Genomic DNA, 15,913 nt, shown 5'->3' with positions numbered 1-15,913 from the left:
ACTTGGGGGCTCCAAGCTACGAAACAAACCATAGCAAAATAAAAAAAATCTTGAAGCAAATGTTTGAACAATCGAAAGGGTACGATGTTTGAGCCCACTTCATGAATGAGCCTGAACCCTATCAAGCTTCTAAGCAAACTATTCAAAATCAGTCATTGCTCAAAAAAAATGATTCAAGCAAACTGATTAATGGACCGCACACAAACGGCCATTCTATGAGCGCTCGTTCGCACATACATATCATCATTCTAAGTATCGAACATTCACGAACGCGTTCAAAAGGAAAAATATACAACGACAAGAGCGGTCAAAGTCTTACGCCTCAAGGTATGTTCCTCGGGCCATATAGACTCGCCCAACTATCGCAATAACTTTACGCCTTAAGAGCAACAGTTCCTTAAAATAATCGCCCCAAAGCGACAAGCACATCATCACGTTCTAAAAACAAAGAAAAAACAAAAGAAAAGAGAATACATAGAACTTCCAAGTGAAATAAACGAATGAACAAGAGGCCAACTGTGTCATCAAAAGACCAGCCCAAACAACACTTTCAACGCCCCACCTGGGCGTGAATTATTTCAACGCCCAGGCCTGGGCGCCGAAAATGAACCCAGGCTCAAAAAAGGCCCTAACTTCTATTGGGCCCTGCCATATTCATTCGGCTTGAAAATTGCCGATTTCTTCACTGAAAGTCGCACCTCACGGCTTTGTTAAGAGTAGCACACCACTATAAAGATCACCCGTACTTACGAGCACGATCCCAAACACGATCAAGGACATTACAAATGCTTATCCCCAAGGAACCTTTTTGACAAGAAATGACCATCAAGCACGAGTACTTGGTGGCTCGAAAGAAAAAAATATATCTCAAAAAAAAAGAGGTATGCAAAGTTAAAACAATATTCCCAGACTACGCTATACAAAGTCCCGTGTTTGGATAATCTCAAAAGAAAAAGAACCAGTTTACGAACTCAAGACAAAGGTTGCCGTTGATACTTATACATGGTCCCCCAATCAAGGACCCAGGTAGTGGCAAAATTGAGCCGTAAGGACTAGCTCAAAACCATGAAGGAATATGACCACGAGACTATGGTCCATCTAAACACATTGTCAACCCACATTCAGGTTGCAACTAAATCCGAGCATCCCTCGGAAGAATTCGCTCCTATAAGAATGAATAAAAAGAAATTCTCAAAAGAAATCACAAGAAAAAAATGAAATAGGGACTTGCCCACCTCAATCGGGCAAGATCGCGACACGCAAATCCCAAATCGAAAAGACGAATTCAGGTTCGCTCACCTCCAGCGAGCGGGGCGTCCACCCTTAGCGGACACGGCTCGCCCACCTTCAGCGGGCGGGGTCTGCGTCACTAGCCTCGCAGGTCCTCAGTTTTCGAAAATTAAAGTCTTCAAATTTAAAATAGGCTCGCCCACTTCAGCCGGCGGGGTCTGCGTCACAAACCGCGTAGGTCCTTATTTTCAAAAGGCACAAACAATTTTCAAAATAGATTCGTCCACTTCTATCGGATGGGGTGTCCACCCTTAGCGGACAGGCTCGCCATCTTTAGCAGGCGGGGTCTACGCCACAATTCGCGTAGGTCCTTATTTTCAAATTTCAAAAACAGATCCGTCCACTTCTATCGGACGGGGTGTCCACCCTTAGCGGACAGGCTCGCCATCTTTAGTCGGCGGGGTCTACGCCACAAACCGCGTAGGTCCTTATTTTCAAATTTCAAAAACAGATTCGTCCACTTCTATCGGACGGGGTGTCCACCCTTAGCGGACAGGCTCGCCATCTTTAGCCGGCGGGGTCTGCGCCATTAAACCGCGCAGGTCCTTAGTCGCTGCAGCGATAACTTTTGCTGGATTTTCTTCGTTTTACATCCTATAAAAACAAGGGTGCTGGATTTTCCTTCGTTTTACGTCCTATAAAAACAAGGGTGCTGGATTTTCCTTCGTTTTACGTCCTATAAAAACAAGGGTGCTGGATTTTCCTTCGTTTTACGTCCTATAAAAACCAGGGTGCTGGATTTTCCTTCGTTTTACGTCCTATAAAAACAAGGGTGCTGGATTTTCCTTCGTTTTACGTCCTATAAAAACAAGGGTGCTGGATTTTCCTTCGTTTTACGTCCTATAAAAACCAGGGTGCTGGATTTTCCTTCGTTTTACGTCCTATAAAAACAAGGGGGTTTTCTCGTTTAACTAGCCTTGAAAATGAGAATTTTGAAAAAAAAACGTTTTACCTCGTGATTGGGCTTGGCCAGGCCCAATTACACTTTACAGCTTTGATTTCGAAAAACTCTGTAGCTACTCCCAATGACAAAGTGAGGGAGTTTCTACGCACCTTTAGATCCTTCCAATGACAAAGTGAGGAAGTTTCTATACTATCAGTTGACAAATCCCAATGACACGTGAGGGATATGTCGACACTTCAAGTGATGACCCTTAAGTCAAATGTTATCACTCGGGGGCTCGTGAGACCCTCGCAAAACAGGTCACATACACCATGGCTTGTGTGACGCACTCCGTCTAATACTTTGACCATCGTCTTACTCCAAGACTCAGTCAAAGTGGGGGCTAACTGTAGACACCTACTTTTGTCCCCATTCCCGAAAGGGAAAGGTTCGACGATGAAAGCATAAATCTCCACTTGACAACGCATCTCCTATAAAATAAACGAATCTCAATTCCCCTTTTCATTTCACCCGAAACCTGCTATTTATGGAAACATGCTAAAAATAGTAACTGCCGTAAAAGGTAGCTTCTAAAAGTGGCAAATCATAAAAGATAGAAACCTGCCAGAATTAGGTGTTGCATTCCAACATAAATCCTAAATGAGATAGAAAACTGCGAGAATCCTATTCCTAATATGATTCGGAAATAAGAGTTACGTATTAATTAAAATCCTAACGAGCCTAGAGTTCGTAACGGGCCCAGACGCATTCCGTCATAAAATTGATACGCGCTAAAAGACTCGATTAAATCTCAAACTCTACGGATTTCAGGAATCCGAATCTGACTAAGAAAACAGCCCAAACATCAATTTCAACGCCCAGCCCTGGGCGCTGAAATTGCCTGGATCCTATTTTCAACGCCCAGAGCTGGGCGCCGGAATCTTCGGCGCCCAGGCCTTGGCGCTGAAAATACCTGGGTACGTGTTTTTTCCTAATTCTTTGTGGATTAGAACTCTGCAATTCTATCTTTCCACGAACTCTTCCCTATAAATAGACCCCTAAATTCAACGTGAAAAGAACACACAACACACAATTATATTCTGAGTATTAACTCCAACCCTTAGCCTAAGCCTCACGCTGCGAAACTGTTCACGCGTTCTGTCGCAATCGATCCATAAATCGAACAGAACGTATCCTGTCCCATAATTGAGATTCGTTAAATAAAAAGGAGAAATAGCAAAGTCAAAGTGGTTAGTTTTCTGAGAACCGTGACGCACCTCTCAAGGGTGCGTCGTAATGTGTCCCTTTTCGATGATTTAACTGCTTTCCTCGCCCTTTTATGAACTGTTAAACTAACCTAATCTGATTGTTCTGTCACGCCTAACAAATATAATATTTTTGGGATATCGGATTATCATGCTAGGTCCCTTAATGCTATTTAAACCAGATAATCATGATCGAATTAGTATTATATGTTGCATATTGCTAAAATCAATTCAGATTAGTTTAATAGTTAACGCATGTCCCTTCAATTATTTATGCTGAGCTAGTAAGGATATCCTGCCTCTGGAGTTATCGACGAGCGAAGTACTCCTCTCGGTAGTTACAGTCCCCCGAACCCTCAATCTCTACCTTGCGGGTGTATGTTGAGAGATCCCCACACCAGGGATCACAAGGGAACCTACGGCCGTCGTGGTCAAACATAATTGCACTCCCTTTATGTCACGATAACCGGGTTTTGTCAGTTTTTCTCATTGTCGTTAAAAACTGAATGGCGACTCCTATATTACTAGTCAATTGGGTGTAAACTCACAGGAAATCCAATTACACTTGATTGAATAAAAAGAATCGTCACACCCACGAGGGACGAGGTCACGCATTAGCCTCGTGCTTTTTCGACCCCCTCACAGGTCCCCACAAATCCGAATGGATGTATTCAAGTATCCCTTTGGTGTTGTGTACGGCGGGTTTGAAGCTAACCCTCTTGTGTTTACCAAACACACAATGCTCACAAAAGCCAAGGCTTCCAAGCTTCAAGCTTCCAAAACAACCTTGCTTGCTAAGCTCCGACATAACATGCTCCCCCATATGGCCAAGTCTCAAATGCCATAACTTGGTTTCACTATCACTCATAGTACCCGTGGAAACATTTGCCGAGCCTACCATGGTGGATCCTTGCAATGAGTACAAGCTACCCACTTTAGCACCCTTCTTCATCAACACAAGAGCACCTTTCACAACCTTCATTACTCCACCTTCCGCTATGCACTTACAACCGTTAGTGTCAAGAGTGCCAAGAGAGATCAAATTCTTCTTTAGCTCCGGAACATGACGAACTTTAGTTAAGGTTCTCACAATACCATCAAACATTTTGATGGCTACCGTCCCAATTCCAATCACCTTGCACGTTGCATTGTTTCCCATGGTGACATTACCTCCATTATACTCCTCATAAGAGCTAAAGAGATCCTTATTGGGGGTCATATGAAACGAGCAACCCGAATCCAAAATCCATTCATCCTTACCCTTGATTCTTCCATGAGTGGCAACCAATGCACCACTACCACTATCGGTATCAACATAGCTAGCCTCGGCGGTAGCATGAGGTTCTTTGCCCTTTCCGGACTTACCATCACCTCCCGGTTGTTTCTTTTGCCACTTCCAACATTCCGACTTAATGTGGCCTTTAATGTGACAATAATTGCAAGACTTGTTACGGTTAGGATTCGGTTTCTTTGACTTGGACCGACCCCTATTCTTTCCCCCATTGCCACCATTACTAGTAGAAGTCTTCTCATGATTTCTACCCCTCACAAACAAGCCATCATTGGAGTTATTTGATGATTTAGAAATTAATTGATTATCAATTAAGTCCCTTTGGGTCAAAGAATCTCTAACATCATCAATACTCAAATCATCTCTACCATACAAGATAGTTTCATGAAAATGTTTATAGAATGGTGGTAATGAACATAACAAGTAAATTGCAAGATCCTCATCATCTAAAACAACATCAATATTTTGAAGATCCATAACAATCGAAAAGAACTCATCTAAATGAGACTTAAGAGAATTACCTTCCTCAAGCCGAAGATCATAGAGTCTACTCTTGAGTAGTAGACGATTGGTGACACTTTTAGCCATATAAAGAGCCTCCAACTTCGACCATAGATCATTCGCGGTTTCCTCCTTGGCAACTTCCCTCAATACTTCATTCGAGAGGCAAAGTTGTATAGCCGAAAAATCCTTCAAATCAATCTCCTCCCACTTCTCTTCCGTAATGGTAGTGGGTTTCTTATCCTTCCCTTCAAGAGCCTTGTGCACACCATTTTGTATCAAAATAGCTTTCAGTTTCAATTGCCAAAGGCCAAAGTTAATTGACCTATCAAACTTCTCAATATCCAACTTCATTGTTGACATGAGTATTCAATACTCCCAAGAAATCAAACAAACAACCCAAACACAACCTTAGCTCTTGATACCAATTGTTATAAATGAAGGACCTTTTAGGCTTGAATGTTGATTTGTATGACAATTTGATGTTTGAATAATGAGAAAAATAATTAAAGAAATTAAAACACACACAAAGATTTAAGGTGGTTCACTCTTCAATGAGCTACATCCACCATGGGGGAGGGTTTGGAGCTTGTATTACTCTTCAATGGAGAAAGGATTACAAAAAGGAATTCTCAAAGGTGAAGAAGAGAGAATTATATGTATGCTTAGATCTAGGGTTTCAACCTCACTTGTGTTTCTCTCTCTTAATTCTGAAAATCTCATTACATTTGGTATTTATAGTGTTAGACATCAAACCAATCTAAGGGACAAGAAAAGGCCACGTCAATTGTACCGTGCGGAGAAGAAAACAGATTACCCGCAGAGTTCGGTCGAACCCTTTGTCAGGTTCGGCCGAACTTACCAAAAAGTTCGGACGAACCTCCAAAAACATAGTTCCTGGTTCTCTTCAGGTTCGGCCGAACATTCTAAGAGTTCGGCCGAACTTCCAGTAGGTTCGGCCGAACTTACCCAAATTTCGGGCGAACCTCCAAAATCACAGCTACTGACTTCAGGTTCGGCCGAACCACCTAATAGTTCGGCCGAACTTCCAGTAGGTTCGGCCGAACCTCCAGCAGGTTCGGCCGAACCTCCAGCAGGTTCGGCCGAACTTCCCCTGCTGCATGACAGCTTCTCGTAAAACAGTCATAACTCCCTCATTTCTCATCCAAAATTGGCTTATGACCAGGCGTTGGAAAGCTATTGAGCCAAGCTTTCACCTCCAACTTGAATCAACTCAATCTAATGATTAGATCATGAGATATGTCCATTTGAAGTCAGACCTTCCATTATAACACCTTAACATCCTTCAAGGAAGATTCGAGACACACATAACATATATAATAAATTTAGTGTTTACCATGTTCATTTAAGAATTAGTGCTAAATAAACCCGGAAGAAGTATGTATTAAGACAGGGATCGACTAAAGCTTAAATAAAAAGATTGGAAGAAGTATGCACGCCACTACTGTAAATTTAACAGTGAAGACTGAAGATATCGATATTTAGGACAGAAAATTAAAAAGCGTAAATTAAAATTACGTAATACGTACTCCATACTATATATAAATATAAGTGAGATAGCGATTTAGCCACACAGTAGATTCCGTGGCCTTGACATACATAGTCCACACTAGCAAATCATCAACGTACACATGAATATAGATATTGGATCATCAATCATCCATAAAACATAAAAACCTGGTTGGGATAACAAATTCTCTTAGGTAGTGTTTGGATACAAGTATTTGATTTCAAATGCTTCATTTCAAATCTAGAAATTCAAATTTCAACTTTCAAATTCCAAGTATCTGTTTGGTAAATATCCAGAATTACAAATCCTTCATTTCAATTATTAGTACTTCGTATGTTTTATGGGGGAAAAGAAATTAATTTTGGAATTGAGAACTTCAGCTGTTTTTAAAAATAAAAAAAGAATATCAAATTTAACAATTAAATCAACTGCCGAATTGTAAACAAAAAAATTAATCAAGCTTAGTTTCACTTCTTTCTTTCTCCATCAGTCCATTCACTATAATCCATACAAAAATCATTAGCCTTTGACCAAAAATTGGGGAAATCATATCATAACTCTTTAATTTATCTCTCTAGCAACAAAATGTTAAAGTCAGCATTTGCATCTGATTCTGAATTGACGAGTGTTTAAAAAAAATATCCGTAGATCTTTTGTGGTGCTTCCAGAACAACGCTGCCCGCGCAGACGAATGATGGCGCCGGAGACTTTTCTGGTGGTGTTGAAAGGAGAGAAAGATTTGAAATAGGAGAGAGAAAGAGAGGGATTACAATTGAGATAGGAGAGAGAAAGAGAGGGTTGTGAGAATGGAGATATGAACCATGTATGAAGTATTTGTGTTTGAAGAAGAATGACCAAAAAAAATGGAGGACAGAGAAAGCTGGTATTTCAAATGACAGCTTATAATAGGTCATTTCAAATTATTATTTTTGGGCTTGTTTTTATCTATTCTGGAATTTTGGGCCAATTCCATGATTTCAAATTCTGGTTATCCAAACAATGGATTTCAGTCAATTTTAGAATTTGAAATGAAATGATGTTATCCAAACAGGCCATTATTATATTAAATTGAAAACAAGATAGTCCGTATAAAATAGACTGTAATTTATAAAGCAAAGAAATTTATGTTACTCCAAATGTAACTTAAAACATTTTGGTATATGATCGTCTTACGAAATAAACATTGTTAGCTTCAACACTTAGGCTCTGTTTGTCAACCACTTGCAGTCACCTTAAATGAGTAGGTGCTAATCATTTAAGTTGACTTAAATAATTAGGAGTGTTTAGCATGGAGCTGAAATAAGATTTAAGGTGGTAAAAGTGACTGAAACTGAAACGTTATTCATAATAACGTCCGAGAATCAGTTAGCTGAAATTATTTGTGTTTCTGTTTTCTCGGAAATCATCATACGGAAATTTGATTTTTGTGATGTTTCGTAGGATTGTTGCCCAATTACCAGCGAGCTTGCAAATGTATCCTACGGGGATGATGATAGAAGTACACAAGGTGTGCAAGAGCATCTTGCACACCACCACTTATAATATGCCACCTCAATTTTAAAAGATTCCTCTATTTTGAAAATTTCAAACTGAAATTTGAAATGTGTTTTGAAATTTTAATTTTGAATTTCAAATTGGTTTTAAGTTCTCAACAATCAGCAATTAATTATCTTTAATTCCCCATAAATGCAATGAGTGCATTCCCCATAAAGGAAACGAGTAACCAAAAAATTCATCATCTAATATTTTGATCTTTTCATGACTAAAATGATCCCGTAAAATAGTTTTGATCCGCAATTAAAAAAATTTGGTTATTTATCCTCTTGAGAAGAATCGAACACGGGTTTGCGCAGATAGAGTAGATGTTGTAACAGCTTAGTAGTGGCCATTGTAGCAAGGGGTATCAGCTCGTAAGTCATTGCAAACATAAATCTTTTAATCTAATTTTACCGAGTTTGAGAATTCTTCATATGATTTATGTAAAGGTGAAATGATCCTTTATAATCGTAGATAATACTATAACACATTTTATAATCGTAGATAATATTATAAGACATCTAATTTTACCGAGTTTGAGAATTCTACATATGATTTATGTAAAGGTGAAATGATCATTTATAATCGTAGATAATATTATAACACATTCATGTGCTCTATCTATCTTTTCTAATCTTGGTGGTGGGTCATAATTTTGTATTATAACAAGAAGTAAACAACTTATTGGGTAGATGTTTATGAAAATGTTACGAGTTACACATCTATTTTACTTGAGTTTTCAGCGGCGGGTGAACCGTGACTTTTAGCGGCGGCTTTAGGGTTCATTAACTAAATTCCATCCCCAGAATTTCATCGCGCCGATGCCCAAAAACAAATTTCTCTCTTCGTTGATCGCCACCTTCATTTTCCTCCTCCACAGACAATCGAAAATTGTGGTGGTGCTATTTTTTGGGCGGATTCATGGTGGTTACTTACAATTGATAAATCCCAAATTAACGAATTTGCAATTGGAATTGGAATGTCCCAAATTTATGAATTTGCAACAAATCCCTGATTAAATAAAATCAGATTTAATAAATTAACAATTTATACTGCAACATAAAATCTATAATTGCAATTGAAGTTCAGATTAATCTTGGAAACGCAGAATCAGATTTCCTTTGTTCATGCTCAATAAAATATATAATGTATTTAGAGGATCATTTTATTGCCATCTAACACAGTAGGATGTAATTGAAATCTTATCATAAAATCTATAATCATTCTTGTTGTATACTTTGTATTGTAAATATTCAGGTGCTGATACCCCTTGCCAAGATGGTCACCAAAACGCACCTTGATTATGTACCCTGCACCCGTGTTCGAATCCTTGCAACTGCGTAACACAATAATTTTTTTAATCTGAATAGATAATTATACGGGATCATTTTATCTTAGAGAAAATCAAAAGCGAAACTGAAATAACTTATTAAAATAAATACAATAAATATATTTATGATATTGTTGTAGATGTGCTGATACCCCTTGCCATATTGGTCACCGCAATACATTATCTTATAGAGGCCCTGTGTTCGAATCCTTGTAAATGCATAACACAACATTTTTTTTAATCTGAATAGATAGTTATACGGGATCATTTTATCTTAGAGAAAATCAAAGAACTATTCATTGGACTACACGCCGAGTATGATAAACAAAAATTATGTACAAGGAACTATTTATTGAACTTCCGATCCTAAGAGTAAAGTTTTTAAAATATTTTTCTAGAGTAAATATAAATCCAATGTTATATTTCCAATATACCTCTTTGATAATAGGGACATTAAATATTCGCGTACTCCCGATAAAAGTAACAAGTTACCAAAAAATTGTACGAAGTAGAACAAAATTAGCTTAGTTCTCTGATTTCTTTATCACTAAAATGATCTCGTAAATGATCTGTGACAAATTCAAATAATATGTTGTTTCCTTGTAAATAATCATGGTGGCAAGCAACGAGTCTTTATCACTCACTAAAATGATCCCTAAACCCTACTATAATCTGATGACATTTTAATTTTTATCTATTTAGATTCAGATGATTTCACAACAATTATTGATTTTTCATTCAATTATAACATTTGTGTACCGTTATACAATTAGGTTAGCGTAAATAAAATATATATGTAGCTTAAAACAAATCGAGGTGATTTCTAAACAATTATTTAAATATGTGTGTACCGTTATAAAATTAGGTTAACATAAATAAAATATAAATAACTTGATACAAATTATTGTCATACGAACATTTTCGCGTATTATTAAATATTATTTTTTACTATCAATTTGGGTTTTCTTAAGATCATGACTTATATATATATTTTTAAATTTAATATTTATATTAATTATTTGTTATAACCAATGTTGATAAACAATATGGATAATAAATGTTGTGTTAGTCCCCATAAAAAAACTTTACGGCTGCACATAACATGAAATATAGGCGTGAAAAAATAACTCATACTATATATAGTTAAATGATACTTATAATTATATGTTGACGATTTTTACACTAAATTTAATAATTTCCATAAAAGTAATGAGTTACCCAAATAACATTCCAATTCTATAAATATGATTTTTTTTATTAAAATGATCCCATAATTGATTTGTTAATATTTGCAACATAATTTTTATTTTTTTTATTTTTTTATATATAGGACTTAGATTGAAATTATTTCTAAACAATTATTTATTTTCATTCAAATTATAATATTTGTGTAACGTTATACAATTAGGTTAATGTAAATAAAATATACGGAGTATATAACTTAAAAAAATTGAGATGATTTCTAAATAATTATTTATTTGTTTGTGTACCATTATAAAATTAGGTTATCATAAATAAAATATATATAACTTGACACAAATTATTGTCGTACGGATATTTTTCGCGTATTATTCAATATTATTCTTTACTATTATTTTGGGTTTTCTTAAGATCATGACTTATATATTTTTTTAAATGTAATATTCATATTAATTAATTGTTACAACCAATGTTGATAAACAATGGGGATAATAAATTTTGTGTTAGTCCCCATAAACAAACTTTACGGCTACAGATATCACGAAGTATAGGCGGTTAAAAATAACTCATATTATTCATAATGATACTATATATAGTTCAATGATACTTATAATTATACATTGACGATTTTTACACTAAATCTAATCATTTCCATAAAAGTAACGAGTTACCCAAAATATATTCTTAATTCTATAACTATGATTTATAGTTTATTAAAATGATCCCATAAATGATTTGTTAACATTTGTAACATAATTTTTATTATTTTTTATTTTTTTATATAGGATTTAGATTGAGATGATTTCTAAACAATTATTTATTTTGATCAAAGTTTTCCGAACTTTTGGGAGTGGTATATTTTACGTAAATCTATTTTTTTTAATAGGACCACAAAATATTTAGTTTTGAACACAACAAATACAATTAACATGGTGTTAATTTTAGGAGGGGTTTGTTTTACATATAATCTCTTTTGTGTAAATGATCAAAACAATCAACTTTTTACATATAACATGATTTTAGTTTCAGAGAAGGGTTTATAGTACATAGAATATGTTTTTTTTTAAAGGATCAACTATAATTACTTTTGAACACAACAAATAAAATTCATAATGATTTTGGTTCATCAATTGAAAGAAACGTGGGATTTTTAAAAAATAAAATCCTAACCTATTGTTAAGATTCGAACACGGGTGAATGTTAGGCAAAAGCGTTGAAGTTACCACCACTATGACAAGGGGTATCAGCACGTCTACAATTGCAATACCAATTTATACGACTTATAAAAATCAATGATCCCATAAAAAGATGTCATTTTTTAAAAATATTGTTTTTGCTAGAGCCAGGATTGGAAGGCATGTTGATCGCAAATATATTGAAGTTCAAGCGGTAAAGCAATGACCATAAGTCCAAGATGACAAAGGGGTATCAGCACGTTAACATTTGCAATATAAAACATTTTTATCTATATGGAGGGAGTATGATTTTAGTTCTTTTAATCATATATATATTTTTTAAAATTCTGATGGTATCAATTAACAAATCACCTCTTCGTATAATACAATAAAATAAGAAAATAACTTCATCACGAATGAATTAAGTCGTGAAAGCTTTCACTTGACAAATGAATTAATTTCATCACGAGAGTCTTCACCACGTCGAATTATGAACCCAAGTTGATTCCTGATGCACAAAGGGTAATTCAGATAAATATGTTTTATTTTTATTTTTTGATGAATAAGTTCAACAAACACGAGTTTATTTTTTGACGGAGTGTTTTAATTGTGAAATATCTTGTGAATAAATGTTGAATTTGAAGAGATTGTGTTTTAATTTGTGGGATCATTACATGTATAATGAAATCGGAATACATACTGTTTATGAACTTCATTAGCTATCGTATCTTGTATAAAATTTTAGGTAGCCCACTATGATGTGCTGATACCCCCCGTTAAATTGGTCACTTGATTACCCTTACACTAGCTAAACCCGTGTTCGAACCTATGTGGTTGTTGAAAAATAATATATTTTTTCCCTATTCATTTTTTTTTAATGAGTATTTTTTATACAAATTCTACAACCAAAACACATTTAGGAGTATCGTCTATACAATTTTTAGAATCAAAATCATAACTTAATCAAACAGGTTTATTGCTATACAAAAGGTTCAACATTGTCACTTCCAATTCATCATCTCTGGATTCGTAGAAGACGAATAATAGTTACATCCATTGCAATATTAACTATTTTTTCCAGCCATTGCAATAGGTCCAGCTTTTGTCACTTTCAATTCATCATTTCCAGTACATCTCAACTGAAACACTATAATAAATATGATTGAAAATCTCTTAGTAATTTCATCAAACAGGTTATATGCATCACTAAATCCATGGAAGTTCTTTTAATGGCAGACTTTTATATGCCTCAAAAAAAAAATATAACTCATTTAGATAGTTAATGCATTCGAAAATGGCAGAAAATAGAATGAGAAATAGAAATTCAGAGGGTGGGAAAAATGAATCACATACTTTGCAGTTGCTTTAGCAATATAAACCAGAAAAAATGGCTCTTTGCAGTTCTCTTATTATTAGTGGAGGTGAAAGATGAAAATTTGAGGTGAAGAGGTGTTTGGCGCAAATATGAAAAATGGGTATTTTGGCGCAATTAAATCCCGCTCAAAGAACAGAATATGGCGCAAATGGCTGAAAATATTTGCCGCCCAAAAAAAAATATTTCAGAAAGCTTTTCCCTCTCTTTTTTTAGTGAGATTTGTGAGATGACATTGTGTAATTGGTGGTGTGCAAGATACCTTTGCACACCAAGTGTATCCCTAGCCTTTTACATCCTACGGTTTTACCTAATTTTTGTACTCATTTCTTTGACTTTTATTGTTACTCCGTATTTATTTGGTCTATTTTTCAATTTTTATTTACATTTTTTGTTTTATTGTTGAAGGAAAAGTTTTAAGAAATGAGAATCGCAGGTTTGTTCTTGTAAATAACAAAATTTGGGGATTGGAAGGCGGCATTGTCAAGCATTGGATTGAGTATAACCCATTATATAATTGATGGTGAATTACGATGGAGTATTAATACTATAAAAAAGCCAGAGTTATAAAGATTTTTTGATTTTATTTTATGACTCGTAGATGGTAGATCGGTATAATATCAACTATCATTATAAAAAAATTATAAACTGTGTACTTATTTATTTGTAATTATTGTTACAAAGAAAATAATTATGGATGTCAAAATATATCAAATATCAATTAAACTACTAAAATTTCAGATACTTAAAAAACCAGTTCTACCAAACAGACAATATAGATACTTAGATAGCTTCTTTATCAGTTTCAGCACCTTATCAGTTTCAGATACTATCTTATCAGTTTAAGTTACCTTATCAGATTCAGCTGAATATCAGCTAGTGTTCCCAAACAGAGCCTTACTGAATTGATTGCTGAAAGGACCGGGGAAGCACAACCATGATTGAAAAAAATCGCATCGACAATGTCCGCAACAAGGATTAAAGAAATTGCACGGCTCCCTGTTACCAACGCAAGCCGAGGCAGTTTGAGTGTGGTTGTTAAAACCACAAAAAAGGAAACCATGAGTATCATACTAACACACTTCTTTATCATCTTCATATCCATCTCCTTCACTTTTTAATGACTCAAAAATATTTGTATGTTTTGTAAGAATGAACGATCAAGTGTCTCCTTTTTTTTGATGAGCTAGCAAAGGCACTGCAACTAAAATACTTCGTTAAATATGCTGATCTTTGGGAAAAGCATCTTTATTTTTGGTCATAAACAATATCCGGCCTGCCATCATGCGATGATGGTTTTCGGTCAACGGTCCCTTGAAGCCTTCCCGGCTTCTTGCAAATTGGTTCTCATGAATAGTAAGGGTAACTCTTATTTGTCCATTCTTGGTCTCTTTTTTCTTTCACGTCATCAGCATTTCTTATTAAGAGTTATCTACTAAAAAAATCACAAGAAATAGATTATCTCTTAGTAACTCCAGTGGTTAAAAAAGAAACAGACTCACAAAAAAAAAACACGTGGGCATGTAGTCATGCCATTGTTACATCAATGACATAAATATCTATTAAAGTCTTGTACTCCCTCCGTTTCTTTTTGTTTGTTACATTGAAATTTTGCACGTTTATTAACGCATAATAAAGATTCTTTTTCTTTTTTATTAAAAAAATAAACCCAAGTAAAACCTCAATCCACTAATCATTACAACAACCAATAAGATTGTTTTATTTATCAAAATGAACCAATAATGGAAAATCACAAATATTGCTAACTTAACATACTTGGTAAATTGTAACGAAATTTAATGAGATGAAAAAATTGGACCAATTAAAATTAAAAGATGGCACAAAAAATGATAATATGATAAGTTTATAAAAGGAAATATTCTCCCACGTAACAAACATTGTAAAACACCCTAAAAGAAATACGTAACAAACAAAAAGAAACGGAGGGAGTAGCTATTTTGAGCAGATAGCTCATAAAAAAAGTGGAAAAGGTAAAATAAATAAAATTGTACATTAAATAAAATATTATAAGGAGGTACAATATTGTAGCCAACCAATGAGAAACTTTGTATCTTAAAAACATTGTAGCTAGAAATTTGATGTGCAAATTTAGCTACACCACCTTGTAGCTAATTACCCATTGGAGTTGCTCTTATATACTAACTATTATATATTTTTATACCTTTTTTTTAAAAGAAAAATAACAAAATAGCATGCATAAATATACAACTAGTCCCTCTTATTTCTAAGAGTTATCTTTTATTTACCTAGTGTCTCAATCAACCTCTAAATAAGAGTTGAGGTAGCCAAAAGTTAGCTTTTATTACCTCTATTTTAAAAAAAAATATTTACGGTTACTACTTGCACAAATATTAAGACAAAAGTGGAAAAGTTGTTTGAATATAATAAAATATGGATAAAGTAAGAGAAATGTATTAAAAGTTGGGTGGATGTAAGAAAAAATGAATAAAGTAAGAGAAATAATGGAAAAATTATAAATACTTTTGAATAAGAAAGATAAAGTAGTAAATTTTCATGT

At 34.8% G+C, this 15,913-nt stretch overlaps 1 protein-coding gene across 2 annotated transcripts; it reads right to left on the bottom strand.

The window, feature by feature from the left end:
* Nucleotides 1-9,432: 9,432 nt before the first annotated feature.
* Nucleotides 9,433-14,578, bottom strand: LOC130464016 (uncharacterized). Of its 2 annotated transcripts, none has more exons than XM_056833356.1 (2): nt 14,226-14,578; nt 9,433-9,633 (listed from the first exon to the last, which is right to left on the bottom strand). In XM_056833356.1, exons 1-2 carry the CDS (start codon nt 14,477-14,479, stop codon nt 9,450-9,452), a joined length of 438 nt encoding a protein of 145 aa, XP_056689334.1. In that variant the 5' UTR covers nt 14,480-14,578; the 3' UTR covers nt 9,433-9,449. The 2 variants fall into 2 exon arrangements, 1 of the variants encoding a protein (XP_056689334.1); XR_008924310.1 differs by lacking the exon at nt 9,433-9,633 and adding an exon at nt 11,621-12,510.
* Nucleotides 14,579-15,913: the final 1,335 nt, after the last annotated feature.

Source organism: Spinacia oleracea, chromosome 6 (assembly GCF_020520425.1).
Source record: "Spinacia oleracea cultivar Varoflay chromosome 6, BTI_SOV_V1, whole genome shotgun sequence".
Taxonomy (NCBI): domain Eukaryota; kingdom Viridiplantae; phylum Streptophyta; class Magnoliopsida; order Caryophyllales; family Amaranthaceae; genus Spinacia; species Spinacia oleracea.
Note: the sequence above shows the minus strand (reverse complement) of the source record. Positions and strands in the feature narration are given on the sequence as shown.